Below are 25,778 nucleotides of genomic sequence, written 5' to 3'. Positions count from 1 at the left end.
GCATCACTTGGTCTAATAGACAAGCTAAGTTAGAACATAGAAGTTTGATAGTTTTATTATTCAAGTCACTGCTCTGTGGTCCCTGTAGTCTGTACTGCAGGGTGTGAGACGGAGACCAGTAACTAATAATTTAGTCAAGACCCAGGGGAGATAAGATCTCATTGCGTGGGATAAACGATTTCAGTAGTCTCCTGAGATACCAACAACCGTTTTCCTTACCTGCTGATACTTGTAAAAGTCTCTTTTCTTTCATGTGTTATGTTGCCTTTTACTTTGGTGTAGGAGCACAAGCCAGACGAATTAGGTAGCAGTAGTTTTTGGTCAATGTGGAGATGGCACTCAGCTAATTCCAAATTCTCTATGTTGGTCTTCTGTGTGGAAGAGAAAATAGAAATTGCAGCATGTTCAAGAACTGTCTGAAGTGGATTTGGTAAGAGCTGTGCGTCATTGGTGACAGCAGAGGGTATTGCTGCTTTGCTGGAGGTCTCAGGAAAGAAGGACACTATCCTCTCTGGTTACTTGTGTGGTAGTTCAGGTGCACAACTGGAAGTTACAGTACTGGGGACACAACTGGAAGTTACAGTACTGGGGCTATTATCCTGTTCTGTCACTGTAGTTTGGTGTGTAACACAAGAAAAATCTTCAAATTCTTCTGCGTTCTGTTCATCCTGTCTATGAAATGGGGATACTGGTGATATACTGAGGGTTTGTGGAGCTTGCTTAAAAATGCTTGCTGTACTTCTTTGGGTAACACATTCCAAACCAGTCTGTATCATAGAGAAGAATAATGATCTATCTAGGTTCAGGACTTCAGTACTGCTGGTGTGAACTACTCTACTTTCTATTTTTTTAATTTTTTTTTTCTCTTCCCTATAAGCAATTCCACCCTCTGTACTGCATTTCCCTTTCAAGGAAAAGCAACAGGCTTTTCTAAGGTATGTTGATAGGTGTCTTGATCATGCTTAAATGTCACTGATGGTGTTTCCTGTCCTTTGCTAATAAAAGCCAGGAAACCACTGAGATTCAGAAAATGTTTGTTTTATTTTGCATATTCCCAAATAATCTTTACAGGCAAACTTTTCCCAATTTTGATAAGTGATTAAATGGGATATGTGAAGAGCATGCTATATTTTTAAGCGGTAGTTTCCTATGGGGCATGTGACTAGGAAGAGTACTAACAGACATTCATAATTTATGTTTGAAGCCAGCATGGTGTATTTATTGTAGATATACTTTAGTGCAATAAGGTTTCCTTATGTGCAAAATTTAAGTGTTTTTAAATGATTGGAAAATTTTAAATGTGGAAGTCAAAGGAAACAGGAGATTTTCCTGTTTCCTTTCAGGTCTGCTGTATTGCGCATCTTGCAGTTAGTAACCAACCTGCGTGTCAGCACTCCCACTGGATAACAATCTTCCAGGCTTATGCTGCTTGTACCCTGAAGCACAGCTGCTCTTCCCAAGGGACAGGCAGAATGCAGTCAACGCTGCTTCTCTGTTCCTTACGCACTAATTGATCTCTGGCTTGGTCACTTCCAGCAAGGTCACAGAACTAGCAGCTACGAAAACAGTGTTCTGTGGAAAATTTAAAGGGGAAGAGTGGAAATACCTTTCATGGGATTTTTTAAATGGTTTTTTTCTTGAGCTCATAAATATTTTTGTCAGATCTTCTGTTTTGCTTCTGCAGAAGTCTGAAACTTGGGAAGAGCTGATACCAGAAGTTTGTCCATTGTAACCTGTTCCTTCAGTTTGTGGGTTATACCCTATGCTGAAAATTGTTGTGTTCTCTCTTTGTAATTCTACTTCTGTCTCTGTTGCAACAGAGCATCAGCATTCTAATTATAGTTCAGATCCTGTGAAGGCAGAATGATTTCTAAGCAAGTATATTGTGATTTTCTGAAATTTCTTTCTTTGCAGAAGACTTGTCATGCTGGCCTTGAAAGACATCCATGTGTGTCTTGCAGAAGGGCTTGAAATCATGTATGCTGCTTTCTCAGAACTGACTCTTTGATTAATTCAGGCTCTTCATTATTTGATAGGTGGTGGAAATTTGGGGTTTAAAAAACCCAAACAATTAACAAACCTGAACTGTCAGTCTCCAAATGCCACAGTCTGTGTTGCTCATTAAACAGTATGCAAGTAGCGCTCACTGTCTTTGTCATTGTTAGAGTAATGCCCTTTTTATAATGCCCTGAATGCTGGTGGCTGTGCTCAGCAGGTAGCATTACAATGAGCATGGCCTCTGTTCCAGGGCCACATGCTGTCTGTTACACTATTCCAGTTGAGCCATTCTAAGGATATTTACATGCTTTTTTTTTTTTTTTTTTTTTAAAGCTGGGTAGTGTGCTGCATGTGTCTAGTCTAGCAAAAACATGTGAGAACAGCAAATAAAAAGATGCATTAGCAAAGCTTAAGTGCTTAAATACTTGAAAAGCAGAAGAGTCTACAGGGTTTGAATAAAGGAAAGGTCCAAACTGCTTGAATGCAAGACTGGAATACTGAGGGCAGAATTAAGCTGTGCTGCGTTATGAGGGGATTCATGAGTGGTGTGGCAGAGACTGCAAAAGGGGTTTGGTTGAGCTGGTGAGACTTGCGTGATCTAAAACCATGGGGATCTTCCCAAAATTTTTTGAAGATTTAGATGTTATAGGAAGAAGCTGGAGCAACTCGTAAAGAAAGATTGACAGATGGCCAGTTTTTCTGGATGGATGCAGAGGTCAGTGCTGTTGCTGTCATTACTTAAGAGCCTGGGTACCCTGAGGTTAAGGGCCATAAAAATAGTTTTATAACATTTTTATATAACATTTGCTTCCTGTGAAATCCTGTATGCAAATTTTTGTTCTTACCAGAACTTTTCAGAAAGAGGGATTTGTAGGAATCTGGCAAATCACAGTTTATCATATTAAAAATGTACATTTGTATTTTTCCAGGCTTCATGCCCAATAATGAAGTGAAAGGTGCACCTTCCAACTAATTTGTGCAGCACTTGAGGCACCAAATATGCATTATACAATTCTAGAACTAAACACATTTTAGGAAGTAGAGGAGTACGCATATGGAATGGGAAACTCAAATATAAGTAGGTCTAGGTATAACAGAGTGATACCAGTTATGGCAGCTCCTTACCTATGCTGAAATAAGAGTCAAATTAAGATTTTGCATCTCTAACAGCTGTGACTTAACCCCTGTGACTTAGGTTTGGAAAATATTAATGTAATGAATGAAAAAATAGTATTCAAAGTGACATACTTCTGAATTAATGGAAGTTTGGTAGATAGCATATTCAGTCTCTGCAGTAACTGTTCCTGTTGAAAATTTGTAAATTAGGTTAAATAGTTGGTTTCTCTCTTACACAGTTACTGCCTGCTCTGATTTTAACCCGTGTTTGTTTCATCATGGAAAGGTAATGAATCTTCAGTAGCAGTAATAATTATTCTATATCCTGAAACCTACCGCTGCAGAAGCCTCTTGGTGTATTTATGCTTACTCTCTCTGTTCATTTAGTGTGTCAGAAAAGGTCCACAATATTTGGATAAATGCATTCTTTGTAAATAGAGCACTCCTATTTGATGAAGTGCAGCTGGTGTACAGAGCCAGCTTGGGTAACCTGGTAAATTGGCTAGATGAGTTGCAGTTAATTGAAGTTTTATGAAATGTTTTATACTAAGATGGTCTTTAAATATGTGAGTGTTTCTAGATCAGAGTTTTCTTGTGTGGACAAAACAAACAGTTATTACTAGGTGAAATTATTATTTGGAGGATCTGTGATATTTATTTCTGAGGTTAAATGCCTGTGGTTTATAAACTCTGTCCTGAACTTCAACTTGCATAGCCTGTCCAAAGTTTCCTGTCAGAAAAAATGGTTGATAAAAGTTACTTGTCCTTAAAGAGCCTTTTCCCTAATCCTGCTTTACTTATCTTGTATAATTGGAAGCATTCTGGCTTGGAGTGTGTCAGCAGGGATGTTCAGTGACTTTCTGTGTAACTTGTGCTGAATGGCATTATGGAGTTGAAGGCTTAGGTAGAGGGGAGTAGAGCCCGAGTAACGAATTTGCAGGGAGGAGAAAGAGTCCATATGCCCAAGTTTAGGCATAAACTTAGCTTGCAGTGTTCAGCTCAATCCTTCTGTAGAAGTCCTGCAAATGTGAAATTATCAGTTCCCTTTATTTATAGATCAAATGAATAGTTATTGCTCTATGTATTTATGTTCAGTGTCATGAAGGTTTTAAAAAGACTGTGAAACAAAAAGGGGAGAGCATAGCTGCAGAAAGGGGAACATTATGTAAATCTGTGTAGGTCCCCTTGGCTTGACTTAAAACATTTTTCTTGTGAGTAGACCTTGCAGCTTGCTCCTATGTCGGGAAAGCTGCTGAAGTCATGGGGCTGCCCCTTTCATGGGATGGAAGGTTCTGGCCAGAGAATCAGAGCTGTTGCGGCATCTTTAAGGGATAAAATATGTAGCTGCCTCAGAAGTGGAGTGATAAGCAAGATCTCATGAAGCAGGCATTCAGAAGCATCTGTAGAATATTGTTTATTTATGCTGTGAACCATCACTGTAAGTAACATATTCTGTGTTTGTAGTTGCTGTCGATAAGCTAGTAATTCAATTATCAGTTAAAGACTTAAAGATAAGACAAGATGTCTTTGGAAGGGCAGTGTAGAAACAAGCCTAATTTGATTATTGCAGCAAATCCATTTTCTGTTCATTGTGAGTTGCAGCAAATTTTATGGTGGTTCAGAACTTTGTACGTTCTTTCTGTTACAAAGGTAGCCACTGGTGTTTGATGTTTTAACTCTGGTGTGAGCCGTGATACCACAGAGAGAAACCTGAAAATGACTGTGTTAAATTATTATGAACCCTCAAGCTAATGAATTGATGTGATACTGTTTATTCTACTAGAACTCAAAGTGATTAATGGAATAGAAGTTGAAGTTTTAATCTTTAATTTGTCTATAGGTAAGTATAGTAATTAATGAGGAGGCAAGAAATAATCTTGAGAGTCACCTTGGGCGGAGAATAAGCATGCACGCTGCATTCTCGGGAACCGGAGATGTGATGGTGGTACCTGACCTCTGCCACCACGCGGCAGTTGGGTTTCACCGCCTATCGCTGGCCCCGGCTGGAGGAGGTCTGGCTGCAAAGCGGCACTGCTAATCAGCAGGCCAGCATTGTCAGTCTTTCAAGGGAAGGTCATTGTGCCTAAGGGAAAGACAAAAGCACAAATATTCTTTATGCAAAATTAGACCTACAGTTTCAGAAGTTTTCCCAGCACAAACCAAATGTTAGCCTGCAAGTGTGACTGTATCTGCAGTTGACAGCTCCTGTTTTCTGCTTGAAGCTGAGCTTCGGGGAGCAGTGTTCAGTATTTTGCTCAGTGCGAGGTACAGACCCAGTCTAAGGAGGTGGCAGGGTGGAGGTACAAGAATGTTTCTTGTTGATATCTGAGTATTGAAATGGAGAAGGACAGGCCAACCTGAAAAACCATCTGGGAGGATTAATCACTTATCTCCTACCACTTCTCTAAAAAGTGTCTATTTATGCATAATACACAACTGTGTGTTTAAAATGAAGAACACTGAACAGAATACAAAAGCAAATGAAAAGAAGAGGGTGGAATTAAGGACAGAACACAGGAGTGGTTATACTAATAGATCATTTGTATTCATTATAGATCCACTATAGGTTGCTATGGCAGAACTTGATGCCGTAATTAATGTAGGCATTGTCACCACTATGTGTGTAGTCCTGGCGTGACAACACACAAAAAAACAACAACAAAGTTGACTTTTGTTTCCAAGTAACCTAGATTATATGACATTATAAGACTTGATTCGTTTCTGTCCCTCACAAAAATGGTGGAGGTGTAAATACTGAATTAGAGTAGCACAGACAGTCATACTTTTCAACAGAACAGTAAAATTGCTGACTAGATAAAATCCCAGAATAATCAGAACAGTTCTGGGACTTGCCATACATTACAAAAGCACTGACTAACATGAAAGGCATGATGTATATTCTGTATTTAAACACTTCACATTAAATCAGTTAGGTCTTACAGGCTTAGAGGTTTGAAGTGTCTAGGTATTATGTTATCCTTGAACAGTATTTGAGCTAAATAAGGGTACAGCAGGATATAGGAGAAAGTTTTTGCTCAGCAGCAGTGTAAATGTATTCTTCTGAAGGGACTACAGGGAATTTCTTAGGCACGTGAGACAGCTTCTTGCAGTGAAGATGGGTGTGTGGATTCTCTGGGAATTATAGGATTCCATTAAACGGGAGTGAACCTGTTGTAGGGCGCATTCATGCCTTATCCTGGGTGAGGAAATACTATTGCACAGTGCTGCTTCTTTCCACCAGAATTCCTGTACGCCCTCTGTTCCATACATAATTCAGGTGCAATTACATAATTGAAAGACCATAAAGCCATGCTTACTTTCATATGTTTAAATTACTCAGTGGGCCAGAGTTGGTGTTTGACTTGTCTGTGCTTTTGCTTTGACTTTTTGTGTGGTTTGTTAGAACAGTGGGGACCACAGCCTGATCAGTCAGCAGCCATGGAGAGCTACTACCAAACTGCTAATCAATACTGATTGTCAGGATTGGCATTGTATTACAAAAATAGTATAACTATATGGCAAAGTTGAATTAATTTGCAGTTGATATTAGAGAATATCAGCATGTTCTGCAGATATTTACTTCTTCTGTTAGCAACATCTTTGTAAAGTATAGCCTTTTCAAGGGAAAGAGACCTAAATTGATTTCCTTTTGAAGCATACAGATCTCACAGTAAGAATAAAAAACCCTCTGCCTTGAATTGCCTAGACTAGTGCACTTCCTAGGAAGTGTAGCTGTGTAGCAAATGGGTGTGTGTTACATCTGTTTTCTTGCACCAGTCTGCAACAAAGACTGGCTTACACATGGAATAAAACGGAAAAAAATCAGTCTTACATCTCGAACTTTCTCACTGTTCCTTGCTGTTCTGATTTTCTTTTCTTTAGAGCAATAGTTTGTGACTGGACCACATGATAGGATTTCCAGTACTTCCAGTGCTATAATGTGCTCTGTGTGGAAAGCATTTCTTAGGTGCTCTGGGCTTTTTTGTTTCAAACACTGGATGTGTAACATTTTATATATTTAATCATCATCAAGCATAGTGTTTGGATATGAGCTATTTAGAGCAACTGTCTGCTATTGCAACCCACTCAGGGCCCTGAGGGAGACCTATGAGCAGAAGTCTCAGATTTCTTTGAGCAATTCAATATTGCCAAATACTTTGGTTTATGGCTGCTGGGTTATGGGATGAAGAAGTACTGGGAAGCTCTGTTCAGAGAAAATTGTGTTAAAAAAAGATCTGTTTAGAGACCCAGAAAAGTATTCAGGAATATGCTGCCTCTCTCTGCTCTGAGCACCAGAACTGTGAAGAAAACAGAACTTATGTTGAGCATGAGGTACAAATCAATATCTGCAGCATCCTTCAAGAACAGAATTGAAAACTAACATCCTTTCAGAAAGAGCCTCTTCTTTAGTTGAACAAGGTACCATATACAGCAATTTTAATAAAGGACCTTCTGGCAAAAAGACTGTAAATTCTAACATCTCCAAACCTTCTATTTATGGGTAAAACAGTGTGTTCCTCAAAATCCACACTGCTCAGATAAACCTTGCTGCCATGGTTTTTGATGGAGTTACGTAGTCTTTAATAGTCCATGTTAAGCCTTTTCCATTATATGTTCGTAACATTTAGTTCCTTCCACTTGCGGGATGTTTTCTCTTCTGTACTTTCCACATTTTTTTTTTTTTTTCCTTTCTCTCTACTTGTGGGTAGAGCCAACCAACCAAAAGCATTACTTTGTCACTGGACACCTCTCAGGAGCTCCACTACTCAGAATTTGCATGAATACTCCTGTAAACACTGTCATGCCAGGGTTGACTACAACACCAAGCCATCAGTTTGCTGTTGTACTGCATGCAGTCCTGGGCGTGCCCAGGTCTATGACCTGCTTTGCTTTATGGTGTGGATAACCAGTCCATCCTTGGGGACCCTCTGTCTCCAAGGTTAAGTACCTATGCTTATCCCAACCTGTAGTAATTGAGGCATTTTTCTGACAGGTCATTACAAACAGGATTTCACAGCGTGATCATCTCTAGCACAGGGACTCTCACTTTAGTCTTTTTTTTCTTTTTCACACTTTGCTTATGACACCTCCATCTGTTTGCTGTTCTGTGCTTGTATCGTTGCTGTGAAAAAATAAAAAGCAACCACATGTTTTCTTCTCTCTAAAGACAGAATAGATGACATAAAAGTTCCCTCAAAGCTTGCATCATCTAGTGTTTCTAACTCATTGCACAGATGTTACTCAGGACTTCCACCTTCCCTCCATAGTTTTTCTGACCTTCGGCAATCTCACAGTTGTCACAATCTGTGGAAATATGGAAGGACTGAGCTTCATAGCAGCATGCTCTCAGTATGCCTAAACCGCAGCCTACTGTAATTGCTAGCTATCTTTAATTACTTTGCTGGGCTTTGAGTCAGATGGTAAGTGTAGAAGGCATAGTAACTAGCAATCTGTCTGGCTTTTTTTGGCACTTTGACTGCTACCTGTTGTCCCATGAATACCTCAAAACTTCTTTGTTACTCTCCTTTTAATCTTGCCATGTTAATATCTCTGCTTTATGTTCCACAAGCTAAAGCTGCAAAACCCCCTTGGGCGTGATTTCTGTGTGCTCCAAACCTTCCCATTGCTCTCAACAGAAATTTTGTCTCCACTGGGCTCCGTGCAGAACAGAAGCACAAGAAATCATGTCTGGGCTTGAAACTTTGGAGCCTCACTTCTAGGTGCTGAAATTACAGGTTTGTATACTCTGAATGGAAGAACTGGCATGGCCTCCTTGCAGACACACACAAATAGATAATTTACACATCTAACTACATGGAGTCCCAAACCTGCTTTTGACTGGTTTGGTTTTCCTTCATCCCCACTTCTTTCTTTCCTTTTTCCCCCTCACTAGTGAGACACCATTAGGGAGCTAAGGAAGAAGAGTGCCATGCTTCTATGATTAATCTGTAGTGACTAAAGGTTGGGATGACTTTTAAGTACTTCTACCCCCCACCCCCACCCCCTTTTTTTTTTTTTTTTTTTTTGTCCCCTCCCTGTAAATAGTAATTGTCGTGGTATTGCCTTTCAGGCAGGGAAGCCACTATGTCCCAGCCTTTGAACTGGGATGAATTAATCTGCTTCTCTGCTCCTTCATTGTATTTCTCTATGAACGGATACTTGCAGGTTATGACACCAGTGCTGTCTAATGCAGTAAAAGCCTGGAACTGGTAAAATGTGTGATGTGACAAGAAAGTGTAAGCCTCCCAATGTCTTGCTGTATTTCAGTTTCTACGGCTGCTTTGGGAACAGTTGTCCTGTAGAGAAACAAGCTGGCTAGCACTGAGAAAATGCACAGGCTGACTGCTTCTTTTCTGTCAGCAGGTTATTTTTCTCTTAAATGTTTGTTTTACTTCTACTTTTTATGTTTGTTTTAAAGAGGAGCCCTTGCACATGGGAGGTACAGTATGCAGAAACTGGGAGACTGTATAGAATGTATAGAAAATGCCTTTTCTATGTCCATGAATTTGTACCACCTTTCCCTGTGTCTCAGTTCTTCAGCAGCAGGGACTAATCTTAACGGTTGTGCACTGGTGGAGAATTTTGAGTAAGTACTCAGTTTTCCAAAGAGGATCTTTAAAGAGTGATGCGGAATGTAGAATGTTTCCCTTTTCATGTAGCTGCATGTAATTGTTCTTGAGCTGCTTTTTACCTAAGCAATTCACATTAGTTTAAGCACTTGCAATTGCTAAGTTAATATTCTTGATCACGTTAACAACATCTGCTTTGGGAGTTATTGCATTTGCAGTTATGCATGCGAAGCAGAGGGGAAGTACTCTCTTGTGGAACTGTGCTGGTGAGTAATTGGGTAGCAGCAGTAACCTCTTAACCCTGTGGAAATGCAACCACAACAGCATGCCTAATCACGTGCTCTTCCAAGTGAGTTTGTGTGACGTGAATGAAGGTTTTGTGGTGAGGGACAGGCATTTCTGTTATTTTTAGCACAGAGTATGCTACATCATCATCCTCAACACTTTAGTTTGCAAAAAATTTTTTTTCTTGTCGTAATTGATTTTGTGCCTTATTAACTGTGGTCCCTCTATGCCAGTATACACAATGACTGTTCTCTGTTTTGCTCAACATTATCTATGTTTTGGGTTGTTTTTCAGGATATGAATATATTTTCTTTTCCATATGATGGTGGTATATTGGGCCACAAAGAGGAAAAGCCAATAAATATTTAGGGCCGAGTCAATGTAAGTTTTGCATAAGTTGTTACTCAGCTGCATGTGCCATAGCTGCTGATCTGGTAGGCTAGTCCTGACGCAGGGTCTTGCAAAAAGGCACAGCATTAGGAAAGGAGGTGCCATATTTTCTGTATGTGTTACCTTGAAAGTAGTACATTGCTATTACATTGCTATAGAGGAGCATAATTCAGAGCATTATATGAAAAGTGTAATGGTCAGAGGAGACACAGTAACAGCTCCATCAAATATTGATAAAGTAGGATTATTAATTAGAGCAGGGGTGTAGGATTAAAATGTCCCTGGAGTTTCATTCCCCATTTGATACGAGAGTGCGGTTTTGTGGTCAGAGAGTGGGAAGCTCAGGACAACTGGAATCTTTTCTCATCTCTTCAATGTGTTTGCTTAATGTCCTTAGTGGTTCAGTGGATATATAATACTATTGACCAGAGGTCATAGAATTATGGTATGCTCCTATGGTGGCACTGCTGAGAGTGAACTTTACAAGGGTCTTTCTGTAAGTGTAGCTTAGTCTGATTTGTAGCCATAAAAAAGAAAAACACCTGTGAACAAGCTGATAATTTGTAGTCCTGTTGTCCTGGAGTCTCATCCTCCTTCAAAGAGCTACATGCTTTGTGAGATGGTGAAAACAGTGGATCAGTACAACGGAGTGGAGAGCGTATGCCGTTGGACCACCTGGCCCTCTGGTGCAAAGTGGAAGATAATATTTTGCTTTTGATGGTGTGTACAGTGCTGAACAAAACAGGTATCAAAGCAAAGAGAATGAATTGAATTTCCCAGTTACACAGCCCTTGTTTAAAAAGAAGCTTTCAAATGTCTCATGCTTGAAAAAGACACTGCAGGTTAGAAATGAAATTTGCTTTTAAAACAAAGCCCTGCTCTGCATTACTAATAACAGCTGAGGTCATTAAAATAGAAAGAATTTCCCTTTGAATTTCTTTTGAACAGCATCTGCATTCTCTGCATCACTGGTATTAGCTTTTCTTTTCCCACAGTTTTGACCCACCAGGACAGTGCAATAAGGATTTGTTTTCCTCTTTAGGTTCTTCTTGGTTCTATTATTGTACCTAGAAGAAGTGGTGTAAGACCTCTTATAATCATACAAATTCAGTAAATTCATTCTTCCATTCCTATGCACAGTGTGCATTCTTAGCATCCCTCAGTAGGTGTCTGTTTGCGCAGTAGCATTTTAACATTCCCTGTCTGCCCCAAGGCTTTTTTAACTGATAAAACTCTCCAGTCTAACGCATCTTTTTCTTTTTCTCCCCCACCTGCCTTTTGAGTATTTCCCTTTTCTCTCTAGAGCCATTAGATGTTCTGACTATGCACTTCAGGAGATCGATATGCTTTTGGTGTTCAGAGGCATTATCATTCTGAGGCTGTACGACTAGTATGTATTCATCCTATTAACATCTGCTCAAAATTCCCAACATCCCACCACAGCTAACAGAGAATGACCGTTTTGTCCTTGGTCAGGCTCTGTGGATCGGATGCCTGACACCTGGCTTATTGTCGGACAGATTCTGTTTTGCTCTTTGCTTTGTTTTGACCTTATTTCACCCCTGGAAGCTCAGTTTCAGCTGAAGATGGATAAATGAATTGGGAAGCATTGTGTCTGTTGCTGCCATGGCAATTCCTGTATGTTACTGCCCAAATAAGTTATTTGGTTCCTAAATTGTAGGGACCTGTTCTGACCTAACAGGGAGATTCCATCAGCCCACAAGGATGTGCTTGTAATTGAAGTACCATTTTTGTAAAGCAGTAGAAAAAGACAAGAGGTGAGGTCCTCTGCTGGGCTGAATCAGCGAATCAATGTCCTTACTGGCTAATTTAATGGAGGATTATGAGCTTTAAAGTCATGGAAAGAGGATAAACTGTGGCTTTGACTTCAGTGTTAACTTCAGTGACTATTTGGTGGTAGCAATACAAAGTGTCAGCTTTATGATTTTAACAGAAATTGCCCATAGGGTTAAGTTACTGAGAGGAGATAAACAAGGAAATTGGACTTAGGTATATATCAGTGTTGAAGTTAATAGCCAGGAGTGGATTCACTATTTTAAAATCATGTCTGAAGGACATAACCTCTTACTGAATGGGAAGAAACTGTTTCAAGGTAGAAAACCAACATGTTGATGTTCTCCCATGCATTTTGGTTGCTTTTGTTTTCTCATCCATGTACTCCTGAAAGCTGGTTGCTGTAATAAGAAGTGCTGGATCAGTTGCATGTAGTGTGTGCTCTTGAAGGCTACTTAGGGTTAACTCTGATGAACAAAGAAAAATTCAAAGTGATCATTAGCTCACTCAAGGGGAAATGGCTGTATGATTCCCCAAGTTATAAGGGGAAATGCTATAACATAAATCCCCATACAGTTGACAGTATTGCAAGTTGATGTTTTACCTTTCTAAGTGAAATGAAGTTGTGAAATCTCAGAAATATTGGGTGCTGGGTAGTGATTAATCTCCATGTTGCATTGTCTGGCTTGAATCAAAGGAAATGCAGAAGCAAAGGGAACCTGTGTTTTAACAAGCTTTACAGGGAGGTAGAATTGGAATCGAAGAAATTTTCATTTAGTCTCATATAGTACAAGTGACAGTGGTTTGTCATTTTCTCAGAGCACACAGATCTAAAGGGATTTTCACCTTGCTTCTTGGATTCCATTTTCTCCAGAGTGGTTGCCCTGCTGACCTTCTGGGAAGTCAGACTAGCAGAAATACGCTAAGTCCCTTGGTTCAGAGCCATGCATTAAAAAGGATTTAGGATCAAATGAAATTTAAATTTTCAGCCAGAGATTTTTTTATTTTTTTTTAAAGCAGTGATAGGCCCTCATGAAGTATCTGTGACTCACTGAACAGGTTAGCAAAGCTAAAGATCCGGAAAGCAATTCATACACCATTGAGTAAAATTAAATTCCTGCAACTGTTCTACTACTGTAGGGAGCTCACTTCAGCTTGCCTTCTGGTCACAGATACAGAAGAAGAAATTTTTCTGAAGTCATGTCCTGTAATAAAAAGAGGAGGACCTAAAGCTGAGTTGGAAGCAGAAAGATTCATCGTGTGCCCAGATAGTATAGCTAGATTGGAATATGCAGTCATTCCCAAAGCAAATTGGAATTAAATTGCCAGGTTTGTGCCTTCTGTCTCATAAAGCATTCAGGCGTAATAAATGATGCTGACAGATTGGAAAACTTCTTTAAAGATACAAGATGCTGCTTCTTATGGGGGTATATCTAGGGTTGACTTAGTTGCAATGGAGTTTCTCAGGGACAAAATGGATAATGTTCAAATAAGCTGTCCATTATCATGTTACTTTCCAGAAATTACATGTATAATTGGTGAATGGCAAGGCTGGATTGGCATTAGTCATCTGATTTAAAGTATTAAAATTCTTTCCATGTTTCTTCGCATAGTTCTTGGGAACTTTCTGGACCCATCCACTTGAATATTTTGTATACAACCTCATAAGAAATCTTATATGTCTTTCATCAGAGAGAGGTGCTTTGGTGCTTATTGCGCTGCTTTTATGGAAACAATTGTAAACAGATGAAGCTACCATTGTGCTTTTACTGAGAGCTAACAGTGCTGTACTTCTATGGTGGTGTTTGGAAGTAGGTTTGAAAAGTTTAAAATGGTTCCCCATATGTTTGCTTCAATCTGCTAAGGTCACTTTCTACTGCAAGCTTTTGAGTGCTTATGTGAATATGGACTCTTCTGCTTCAGACTTTGCTGCTGCTGCTTGCCCTTCCCGCACCTGAGGCCTTTGGCACACAGGACTGATTGCTCTTGAATTCCAGCATGAACAGCAGAGCCCTTCAGCTTAAAAATGCTCCATATAATAAAGTGCCAAACACCTAGAGCTATGCCATTCCCGCTTTCAGTAATGCACAGCCAGACTTGGGTATCACATCTTCTTTTGGCCATTGTAGTAGCAAGAAAGCCAGGTTGACCTTGCACAATGCAATGTATTGTGTATATGAAAGTTGAACATATCATAGTTGGACTTCTTGGTTATAAATTAAGATTATAGAGTGTGTTTTAATTCAGCATACTATAAAAGCTTCATTTTCTTTTTTCCAGACACCATCAAGTAGATTTTGTTTCAGATATATTGATGAACTCCCGTGCACATTCAGCACACCAGCTAGCAGAGCTAAAGATTCAGACACTTGTGTTGCAGATCAATACTCTGCCTTCTGCAGAAGCTCAGCAGGAGCTTAGTTTGCCTGCTGCAAAACATGAAGTAGAAAACGTGCATAAACCATGCTCCGTAAGAGAAGTGGAACAACCTAGAGCTTCCCTCAGGGCAGAGAGAAATGCTGAAGCCCTAAAACCTCTGCCTACCCTTGTTTCTGGTACAGTTATGCAGTTAAAAGCAGGTGAGGATATTTTCCAGATGCAAACATGAGGGATTATGCCTAATTTAAGCCTGCAAGGGTCATAGAATTAAGATGTCTTTGAAATAAATTTTCATTTGAGATTGCTGATACCTTAAGACCTGTAATAGATCACTCATAAACCTTTGCTGTTCTGAAGTTGGGAAAATGTCTAGCATATTGGTACAATTCACCTGTTGTATTTGTCATAACTGATGTTGAGCTGTCCAGTTGGCACGGAAGGCGTATTGCCGTAACATGCAGTTGTATAGGTCCCTAGTCCTTGATTTTAGTTTACAGTAATGCAGCAGTACTAATAAGAGAATGAGAGCATTAACTAAATCTGGGATTGTCTCTCAGCTTAGATTGTTTTGATCTGACATTAATGCTGCAGAAGTAGTAATGTAGTTGGTCATCATCAAAACCTTTCTATGCCAGGAGGAAACAGCCAGGAGTATAAGTATATATGCTTATTAAGTTAAATTTGCTGACTGATGATATTTTCTTTTCTTAAAGAGAGGCCTATGCATACAGAACAGGGCTGGAAGAATTGTTGCCAGTGTGGTGACAATTTAATTATTCAAGTCCTAATTATGAAACAAATTCAGTGTTATTGACATTGGGATGAACCACCATTTGAAGACCATGAGAACAAGATTGAATGCTGTTAACAATTATGTAAAGCATATGTAATTGCATAAAGCAATCTGACAAATGGATGGCTATGGAAACACCAGGATTTAACATCTCAGCAAAATGAAATGTCTCCCCCCATGGTGGTGTGTGCTGCAGTAATCCCTGCAAGGCTGCCAGACCCTCTTATCCAAGCGATACCAGATGCAGCAACTTTTGCACACCCAGTGTAGGTAAGGCCATTATTCTGGGGCATCTGTGAAGAAGAAACAATTGACTCATGTGGCAGCTTCAGTCTGTGAGATACTCTTAGAACCGAAGTTAACTTTGGGTATGTTTGCTGCTCTGTGTCATAGTCAGTGGTTATGCTAATACCGGTGTGAAACATGGCCCAGAAAGTCAGGAACCTGCCAGCCTGAGATACTGAAAGTAGCTGGGTGGTAACATCCCCAGTTTGTGAGTATGGAAATTGAATATATAGCTGTTTCTGTACAGTTGTCCTTTGCCTTCCTGCTGACAAATGTGTCTGTTTAGTTTCCTGGATTTTGTTTGGAGGTAATAGGAGTATTTCTTGAATGGAGTGTTCATTTAAGGTGCTAATGCACAAAAGTGAGCCCCACATCTTTGGCTTCTTGGAGAAAATTACTCCTTCCTCAACGTTTGGCACATCCGTGGTCTGCATCCATTTTATGTCCTGCCACCTACTGTGGTAAGAATGTCCAGTTTTTCCCAGAGGCCTCATTACAGAGCAGACTGCATGAAGTCTGTGAGAGATTAAAGAGATTGCATCTGGAAGGAAAATGAGGCAGAGCTTGCTGATTTTATGCAGTATTCAAAACTGTCATTTTCATGGCAGAGGTAGATGTCATATACAGGATTTTGAGGCTAGACTCTGCTTCAGAACACACAGCTTAAACGGTGCAGATGTGTTTGCTTTTCAGGTCCAGCTGGGGGCTTTTCCAGAATTCCCCTTTCCCACACCCCCGCCTTTGGCCTTCAGAGTGCAAACTTTTGCATTACAAGGTTCCTTTCACCCGGGCTCAGCTGCAGGGCATAGCTCCCTTCCTTTGGCTCTGACTGTGGGTTCCTTTGGTTCTGGCTGAGCATTTAGCTTTTCCCCTGAAGCCTGCTAAGCGCCCTAGGCACCAGCATGACTCCAGGGTTGCCAGCAATGCAGACATTTGCAACAAACATATGCTAATTCAGACGGTTGCCTTTCAAAACTTTTTTTTTTTTTTTTTTTTTTCAGGCTGGTAGATCAGCAAACTGCCCAGCACTGCCCTCCGGCGGCGTGAGGGGCTGCCTGGGAGCAGGAGTAGCCGCAGTGAAGAGCAAGTGGTAGTTACAAGCAGGTTGGATCATTTTGACAAAACCAGCAGCAAAAAGGCCTCTCAACAGTCAACACAACTCCAAAACACTGTTAGACCCAGGCAATGTATTGGAGACGTTTCTTCCTGCTGTAACATTTTACTGCAGAAAATCTTGCCTGAGACCTTTTCTACGCTGTTAGCAGCTTTCTGTTGGCTGATCAACATTCTCATCTTCCCGTCTGCCAGAAGAGGCCCCTTGGAAAGGATTCACCTCCACCGAGGCAGCTGTAAGCGGTGGAAGAGGATCAAAGGGGCTTAAAGTTGACCTGCAGCACTCCAGCGGGGTCTCGTTTAGATCAAAGGGTACTTACGTGGTTAGAGCCTGACTTCTGTAACTCCCTTTAGAGATAAGTTGGCAGAAGTATGGCCCTATCTTTACTACAGCCTCGTCTACGTATGTTGTGAATGGGCTTATGTATGCTGGAGAGGAAGCTATGGCTACTATGCATGTATTGGATATCGTTGTCATGGTTCTTAGAGCTTGCTCTTTTTTTGGGGATGAGGCATGTAATGAAGATCTCTGCGCAAGCAGCCAACATTGCAAGGCACAGTAGGTGATTTCAGACTTCAGACAAGGCTGTCCTCGTTTTGTCCCCTCACATTCTGACCCTAGACCTCCCGCAGTCTGCAGACAAATACGGGGGTCTCCCACGAAAAGGCTGATGACACAGATAAGAAAAAGTTCTGCTTAAGATGTCATTTCTCTGATATGGAGAAATAGTGTGAAATGGGGATAATGGACATCGATTGTGATTGTACGTGTCTGCTCAAGGAATGTGGGTATGGTGACTAGTCATGGGTGCGGTGTCTGGTCACATAGGCACACAGCTCTGAGGAGACAACTACAGTTTTGAGGAGAGCCTGCCCCTCTTCCTCTAACAAAGGGGAGACGGGGAGATGCCTGCCCTTCTTTCTCTAACAAAGGGGCTATTTAAAAGAGAATGAGAAAAAGATGAGAGACATCCAAATGCTATCTAGAGGGAGGGAGTGCTAAGTCTCTTTGCTGGAGAAGATTGGATGGTCACAAGGACATGAAACACCTGAAGAAGATCGGATGGTCACAAGAACATGAATCACCTACAAACCTGCAAGACCACCACATTCCAAAAACGGACTGATAAGCTAATTAACATACGAAGCGGGGTTTAGGTAACGAATATGTATAGGCGTTAATTGAATATTCATTTGTTTCATTGTATAAATGTGAGATGGTTCGTCACTTTGGGTATGCACGCTTGTGGAGGAGCGATCCCCCGTGCATCTGCGCGCAATAAACATACCCACTTTATAACTTTCGAGTTATAGAGTCTAATTCCGCACGTCATCTCTGTAGAGGTGGTATTCTTTTAAGAAGACTCGGTGGTGTCCCAGCTCTCAGTTAGGGCAGGCTTTCACCGAGGTTTTGGTCGCTTTTTGTAGCTGTGATTGACACAAGTCGGGCATGTGCGCCCGGGTGCCGGTGGTCCCAGGAGCGCGAGTCTGTTGCCACAGGATGGCGCCGGCTGGCCAGGCTTGCAGGGTGCACGTATGGCAAGTTAAACCCAAAACCTGCGTGTATGAGATCCGTGTTCCACAGTCACTCTTAATCCACACAGATATTTCCTGTGAAATTCTCTTAAGTAAGTGTTCATTCTGCTTTTGTCCTGCTGGACTGCCAAGCCTCCTCCACAACACTATAGTTGTATCTGAAATTGATTGTTGTGCTCCAGGGAAGAGAGACTGGGTCAAATTCTGACCATCCATTACATTGCCTTGTCGAGTTATTACATAGCAAGAAATAGCAAGCTTGCTTCCATTTCTCATCAAGCCAATTGTTTAATTGCCACTACCTAGGACTGACCAGTGTCATATGCTCAATACTCCATAGTTTATCAGGCAGCATGATTTACTTGCCAGCAGTTCTGATTAGCAATGATAGGAAACTAAATGTATTGTGTCTAAAAAGTGCAATTAAGATGTCTTGAGCCTGGAATTTTTTGTGTGGTTTTTGCCGGGTTTTAATAGCAACTTTAAATTTTTGAATGTGCAGACAAAACTCTTCCTTGGCTCTCCTGACGTGTGGCTGTTGCAGTATGTCACAGTGTTCAGTGTGCTGCGTGACATGGTCCTACAGCATCTCAGGGTGTGTCTAGTTGCATTGGTTTGGCAGCACTGACAATACATGAATTTTTTAACGCTCCTGTTTTCATCAGTGGCCTTTGCTCAATTTGTATGGTGCAGAAGGGACATCTAGTGGCCAGGTGGAAGCATCTAGTGGCCAGATAGAAAAGTGGTGATGATGAATGTTAAGGGCAATAACTTTAGTTATTACAGGCAAGAGCCAATCTGAAGTTAGAGATTGGACCCTGGGGAACCCTCGAGCATTACATCACCAAACTGTGTTTGAACTTTTCAGTTTACAGAATTGGCCTGTGAGTCTGTGGGCTTGAAATTCCAAAACCTGAACCTTAAAAAAATATACCTGGCACTTTTCAGCAGTGATTGGGAGCAGAAGAGCATACTGAAGCAGTCATTTTTTTGTAAGCTGATTTTCAGTGGAACTGGAAGTTTGTTTCTTTACTAGCTTGACTTGTCTGCAGCCACTGTGTTACTATGGGCTCCTTCGTTTATCGTTGTGCCTAATAACCTTCAGAGGATGAAGCTGGGGAAGAAATCAGAAGATTTTGATGCTATTAACTTGCATTGTTCAATTCAGAAAAGTAGATTTGTGTTCAGTGGTGAGGTTCCACAACTGTAAGGAGGGAAGGTGTGGCTGCCTCGGAGGAGAGCCTCATCATGCCTATATGACAGGAGATAGGAATGCCTTTATTCTTACCAGTTTCTGTCTGTGATACTGGCTGTTATATCATATGTCTGAGCTCTAGTATCCAATCTGTAGTATTAGATTATTTTAAGCCCTGTGTGAAGAAAGATTGCGAAACTCATGCAAGCGTACATTGTTCTTTGACTGGAAAGTGCAGGCTGTTTTGCTTAGGTACTTTGCGCAATTCTTTCTGAACTGTTTGTAGAAAAATTATAAGATTGTTTTGTGAAAAGTATACAAAAGAATGTAGAACAAGAAGACAGAAAGGTTCTGCTGAGTACTCCAGACCTACTCTCTCCCTTTTCTCTTAATCCAGCTTGCCTACTGCTGCCCCATTTTCATGGCATGCATTTCCGGCTTGCAAAGTTTCCTGCCTATTGGCTGAGAATAGAAGCCTTGCTGTTCTGCTGTCCTTAAGTCTCTTGTAATGAGTGTTACAGAGACGAAAGCAGCTGTGTCCTTTGGCTCTAGTTTTAATACTATGTTAAAGAGCAGATTATACTGACGTTGGACAGCAGTGATGTGGAGGTAGCACAAACCATGACCAGTTTGGGGAAGGCTTTAGCAAGGATGACTAAGGACTTGGAGCTTATGCTTTAGATAACAAATCCACCCAGTTGTGCTCCTTCTTTGTAAATGTAGTCAAGCCTAACAAATCAGGGCCTTAACAGAGTTGCATTGGGGTCCTTTAATTGGACTAAGCTGGTTAATACCCACATTGGCTTTTGTGTGCCCAAGGGTCCAGCACAGAAAAGGTCTGCCATTTATGCTGGTAAAATCTCATTAACATTGCAAGCATGAATGTTGGAAAAAAATAAATTCTAATATCCTCACAGGTAGACACTGGATTAAGGTATTTTGGTTATTATAAGGAAGTCGGATGTCTTGACCTGTGCAGGCTTTGTTAGCTTGGGTTTAGAGTGACACTAAATGAGCCTGAAGTCCTAGCAGACCACATGGATAGGCTTGCAGTTAACAGTAGTCATAGAGAACATATGAACGCTTTTTTTCAAGAGGATCATCCCTTGTAACCTGCTCCAACCCTAGAACTCACTGTGTCCTGGCAGCAGTGCAGGCATGAGAATCTCACCTCTGTCTGTGGTAGGTTTTCACTGAGAACCATATTCTGCTGCCATTTCCCAGTTCCTCAAGTCCAAACTCTGTTATGACAAATGCATGAAATGGTACCGTTTTGAAGGTACCCTTCTTAGCATTCCTGCATATGTAGTATTATTGATGTTATTGCCCACATTAGCAGTTGAGTTTGAACCTGTCAACATTAACTTGACAGAAAGACCAAATGAAGACTCCAGAGTACAACTCCATCACTAGCACAAGAAGCTACTTCCTGAGACATTGTCTCAAATGTACTCAGAGACACCAAGAATGTTCCTGTGTTCCTCTCTGGAGCTTTTTAATTGTTCAGCCTCAGCTGTTTTGCTCTTGTCTGAGTCTAGCTAGTGTGTACCAAGTTTTACATAGTTAATGGCTCTGTCAGGGGTATGGGATGCCACAGGCCATGCAGCAAAGCAGTAGCAGCAGAGCTGCACCAGACCTAAGCCTCTGTGGGAGGATCTCCACGGTTTTGTATGTGGGGATTTGTTACACTAAATCTGTTTTATGAAAGCTGAGCATGTCCTTCAGGTAGATGTATGAGCCATAAATTACTATGGATAGTTTTATTTCCCAAGTGTTGTGAAGTATCACAGTAGTTGACTTACAGAAGTGGCTGTATTCAGACAGGGAAGAATGGCAATTTCTTGCAGTGTTAATTGTGCAATGGATTAATACATATTTGCTTTCATTTGGAAAAGGTGCGTTGTTAGGAGGGTAATTCATACAGGTGAGGCAAAAAAAATCTGAGCAGAAAGATTCTGCATGTTAGCATTTGGTTACATCCCCTGGCAGCAAAATGAGAGTCTAGAGAGAAATGAGTTCCAGATGGTCGTGGTAGCTGGCAAGAAACTAATACTGAGGCTGATCTTGAGAAAACAGACTGAAGACACCAGAGATGAAAGTGGGGGCAGGGTGGTCCAGATAAGGTTGATAACACATGATATATCATCTTTGGAGCATTCCAAGGCAGGATAGTGAGATGAACCATTTGTTCCTGAATTGCAGTGCTTTGGTGGTGAAAACACTCATGCGGTGACTGTTTTGCTTTCTGTACTGAAGGTAAAAACAATGCAGTAAATATCCCATTTCCCTGCACATGGCCCATCAGCCTCTGTGTGCTCTGCAATGACACTGAGATAATATAAATTACTCATTGTAGGATTGCTGCTGTTTTCATCATGTGCAGCCTAGGTCTGTCTGCACCTATTCCTTGTATCTTGCATATTTGTTCAAACTAGGAGTGTGTATGGTACCTTACCTGCCTTCTATTTTTAGTTGTCAGTGGAAGGGTGAGCCAATGTACGTAATTCTCATTACGGTTAATTTAATCCAATTGTGATGTGGATTTAGAGGTACTTAGTAGGTCACAACTGTGTGTGGGCTCTGTCTTTTTCCAGTTACTGTCATAAAACAATGGACACTGGTAATTTTTTCCACTTCTAAAACTAAACAGGTGCATCTAAAGGTGGTGATGTGATTTGGTTCTTGTGTTATGCAGATACTTCTCCTGCTGATCTCTAACTGTTCTTTGGAAGAGGAGTTCACATACATTTTGTGGGTTCATATGTCTTTTGGGCTCACATATCTCATGATGTATGAGGGAGCACTGAAGACTAATGTGGACTAACTCTGCTCTTCGGGATTAACAGTGTGGTTTTGTCTCCTGTCTTATTTTATCTTGAACAAAGCAGCCTCTATCAGAAAATAGTGATTGATCCTTGCCTGGAATTTGTAAATATGAGCTGGTACAGAAGCCTTGGTGCTAGAAATGCCCCCCAGCCCCAGCCTCCTCAGTCTCCAAGCCAGTTCTGAGCTCCTGCCACAGCTATGGAGGAGACACCAGGTTTGTTTTCTTCATCGTATGGGGGGAGTTAAAAAACCAGAAAGCAACCCCCCCACCCCCCACCCCCCGCCCCCCCGTGGCCCTCTCTGCCTTTTGCCTTGTGCTGTGAATCTCCCAGTTCCTCGATGGTTTGCTGCCTTTGACAGCCCCGCGTTTGTCGGGGCGGACCCGTGAGCCTCCCGCTGCCGTGCCGTGCCGTGCCCTGCCCTGCCCTGCCCTGCTCGCCGCGGTTCAGTCCGTGCGATCCAGGCAGAGTTTTCCCTTTGCTCCGGGAACATGAGTGCAGCATTCGGGAGTGGACGGGGACTCTGTCCACCGTGTCAGTGCTAGTCCCCAATTCGGCAGAGCATGGAGCGGGTGCCTGTAGTAGAGAGAATTCTCCAAAGTCCGTGATGTGGGGAGAGCTGGTATTTGCTAGTTTCCAACTACTGTTTCTCCCCAGAGGTTTTTAGAACAGCCACTCTTAGACTTGTCATGGAATTAAAGAAAACTACCTCCAGGGCGTACAATGCTGCTCTCCTGCTGCCACTTTTCCTCTTATTTTGGGGTAAGTTTTTGTCTTCTGTGCCTGATTCTTACCCAGCTACTATGCAGTAACTTTGGATCAGTTCTGTGACCTGCCCTTGTATTGCAAAGGTAACTGAACAAAATGTCACCCTCACAATTAGATTTGAAGCCTGAACACTTCTTGTCTGAAAGGTAAACAGGCATTTCATTCTAGATACGGTTTTCTTTCTATTTATTTCTTGTCTCCTTCTGGTTTTCTCCCTGTGCACGTGCATGTAGGCATTTATTCACAAGAGCTAAAAGTGTGTGCACGTTCATGTAATTAAGTATTCAGCTATTACAGTAACCATTTTCTCCATTGAAAAGTTCTGAATGTTATGATTGTGCCCATAGAAGAAACACCAAACTTTATTTCCATTCTATACGCTTTACAAATACATCTAGGCAGAAGAGGAGTGTACCTAGGGGGTGTATACTAATACATTGAAGTGCCAGATACCTCTGGTACAAAATGTGGAGGAAGGAGGCAGCACGTGAGAATCTCACTTAGAAATTTTGAAGAAAGCAGATCCATATTGAAAGCGCAAGAAGTGATGAGATAACAAAAGAGTGTATCACACTGATGGGGTTTTTAATTTTGTTTTGGTTTTGTTTTGTTTTTTCCACACTGAAAACTTATTTTATAGCCAAAGAATATACTTGAGTATACTGGATACTTCAAGTTCACATGACTTTGGCCTCCAAAAGTCACCCTTGTATACAATTTCCTATGCTCCCTGAAAAACTTATTTCTCTGTTTTATCTGGAATGGATGGCTGCTGAGCCTAAACGTCTGTTTTAGTCATCTAGGGATTATAAGATCATGGCAGGAACATGTCCAGCCTTTTACTGGAAAGTATGATTGGGATTGAACCGGCCTCCATATCCTCTCCTTGGCACTGCCAGGCCAGTATCTGTATATAAAAGTCCTGTTTGGTTTCCACTGAGCTGGGACAGGAATGATCAATGACATTGAAGAAGTGGAGGTAAAACACGGAGAACATGCAGAAAATACAGTCAAAGTGCCTTTTCTCTGCTAATATTTGCTGTACACTGTGTTTGGCATTTTCTCACATTAGTGGATGATGTTTATGTACTTTCTGAGAGTTGGAGAAAGTTTTCAGCCCTTCTTTTGATTCCCCAACAGTATTTTTTCCCCTCTGAAGCCTCCTTAAATTTTCTTTGCTCTGAGCATCTAGGACAATGAATACAAAAGCCAAAATATGTTTTGATTTTTGTCTGATTTGGTTGTTGTTTTTTTCTCTTCCTTGTACCAGCTTCTTTGTCTGGTGCATTCGCTCCAAGTGCCTGGAATTCCTCTGGCCACAGGGAAGCAGCAGGACTGTCTTTTGTATCTAGTAACCATGGCTACTGGTTTGGAGTGTGAAGCAATTATGGTGGCTTTGTGTTGTGCAGAAGGAAGGCCCATTGCATATACAGTATTGCTCAGTATGTGGCTGGCAGAGGGCTGGCATGTTTCTGAGGATTTGTGCTGTTTGACCATGGGACTGATAGCTTTTCACTCTCGGGTAAAGCTCTTTTCTGGAACAGTGTTTTACTGAGAACGTTGTTTTCTTTTGGAGTGCAGGTGGATTACACCTCTTGATATAGCCAGCAAAGCTCAAGGGAAGCAGTGATTTCCATAGTCTTTCCACCTGCTCCTATTTTGCAAAGGAAATTCTGCCAGATTTTAACTGCAGTGAACGGTGGTATTTATATAGCACTCGCAGAATTTTAAAGCCATAAGGAAACGCCTTTTCTTGCCCTTGTGATGCATATAACAGTTTTTTTCTTAATTTATTTATAATTGACTGAGTCTAACTGTCATTGAAGCACAGAGTGGCTAAGGTATTTGTTCAGAACTTTTGAGACCATTCTGCAGCCAGATCCACACTATCTCCGATTTCTTAAAATAAGCTCCAGAGGGGCAGTCATACAGACGCTGCATGTGATTCCAGTTTTACTGCTGCTGTCTGTGTAATGGGCAGACTAGCTCTCAGCTTAGTTTGTTGTGTTCTAAAGGAGGTTCTGGAGGACGGAATGAGTGTCTACTTATTTCTGTTCCCACAACTCTGGCCAACCATGAGCACAGTAATTCACATACCTTCGGCCTGGAAAATGCTTTGGACGCCTATTGAGAGAGAACATGTGCAGACAAACCTTTTTTCTGGCAGTTTGCTATCTGCTCTGATGTATGCTCTTGAGATTAGCTTGGACATACAGACAATTTAAATCTCACTTGCTTCAAAGCTGGAAACAAAGAAATACAATCTTTTCAGCTGTTTTGTTGATTGTCAGTATATTTAAATAAGAATTGGAAACTAAATCTTGTGACTCAATCTAGTTAACTGAATACACAGGAAACCCCTGCCTCAGTGTTTGATCTGTGGAAATGGCTGAGAGATCAGAGAATGTGTAAACCATGAAGGTCAGCTCAGGGAAAATACTGGGGTGTCATAAGCACAGAAGATCAAAGAGTTACTGTGGCAATATATGCAGTACTATCATAAAATCTGTATATCACAGATTTATAGCTCCTGTCTCTCCAAGTTCTAGAAGCATGGTAATAGGAGTTACATCTTCAAATCTGCATTAAAACAGTGAACAAATAATGAAAACAAGCTAGCTGGCTACTTGTTCTGTGTTAAGTTTAATTCCCTGAAGTGGTGTTTCTGATTAACGCTGTTAACACTTCTGGCCATAATATTGGCACTGCTCAGCCCTATGGATTGTTGCCCA

At 41.2% G+C, this 25,778-nt stretch overlaps 1 protein-coding gene and 1 long non-coding RNA gene across 2 annotated transcripts in view; both read left to right on the top strand.

Annotated features, from left to right (window-relative positions):
* Positions 1 to 13,990: 13,990 nt before the first annotated feature.
* LOC130155586 (uncharacterized) lies at positions 13,991 to 17,172 on the top strand. Its single transcript, XR_008824113.1, has 3 exons — positions 13,991 to 14,731; positions 15,245 to 15,594; positions 16,611 to 17,172. It is a non-coding gene; the product is annotated as an uncharacterized LOC130155586 (long non-coding RNA).
* A 5,607-nt stretch (positions 17,173 to 22,779) lies between these two features.
* Positions 22,780 to 25,778, top strand: part of CRB2 (crumbs cell polarity complex component 2) — a 39,931-nt gene continuing 36,932 nt past the window's right edge. The window contains exon 1 of the mRNA XM_056353020.1: positions 22,780 to 23,040. Within this exon, the coding sequence (XP_056208995.1) occupies positions 22,968 to 23,040 (73 nt within the window). The 5' untranslated portion in view covers positions 22,780 to 22,967. The remainder of the gene's footprint in view (positions 23,041 to 25,778) is intronic.

This window comes from Falco biarmicus, chromosome 9 (assembly GCF_023638135.1).
Source record: "Falco biarmicus isolate bFalBia1 chromosome 9, bFalBia1.pri, whole genome shotgun sequence".
NCBI lineage: Eukaryota > Metazoa > Chordata > Aves > Falconiformes > Falconidae > Falco > Falco biarmicus.
Note: the sequence above shows the minus strand (reverse complement) of the source record. Positions and strands in the feature narration are given on the sequence as shown.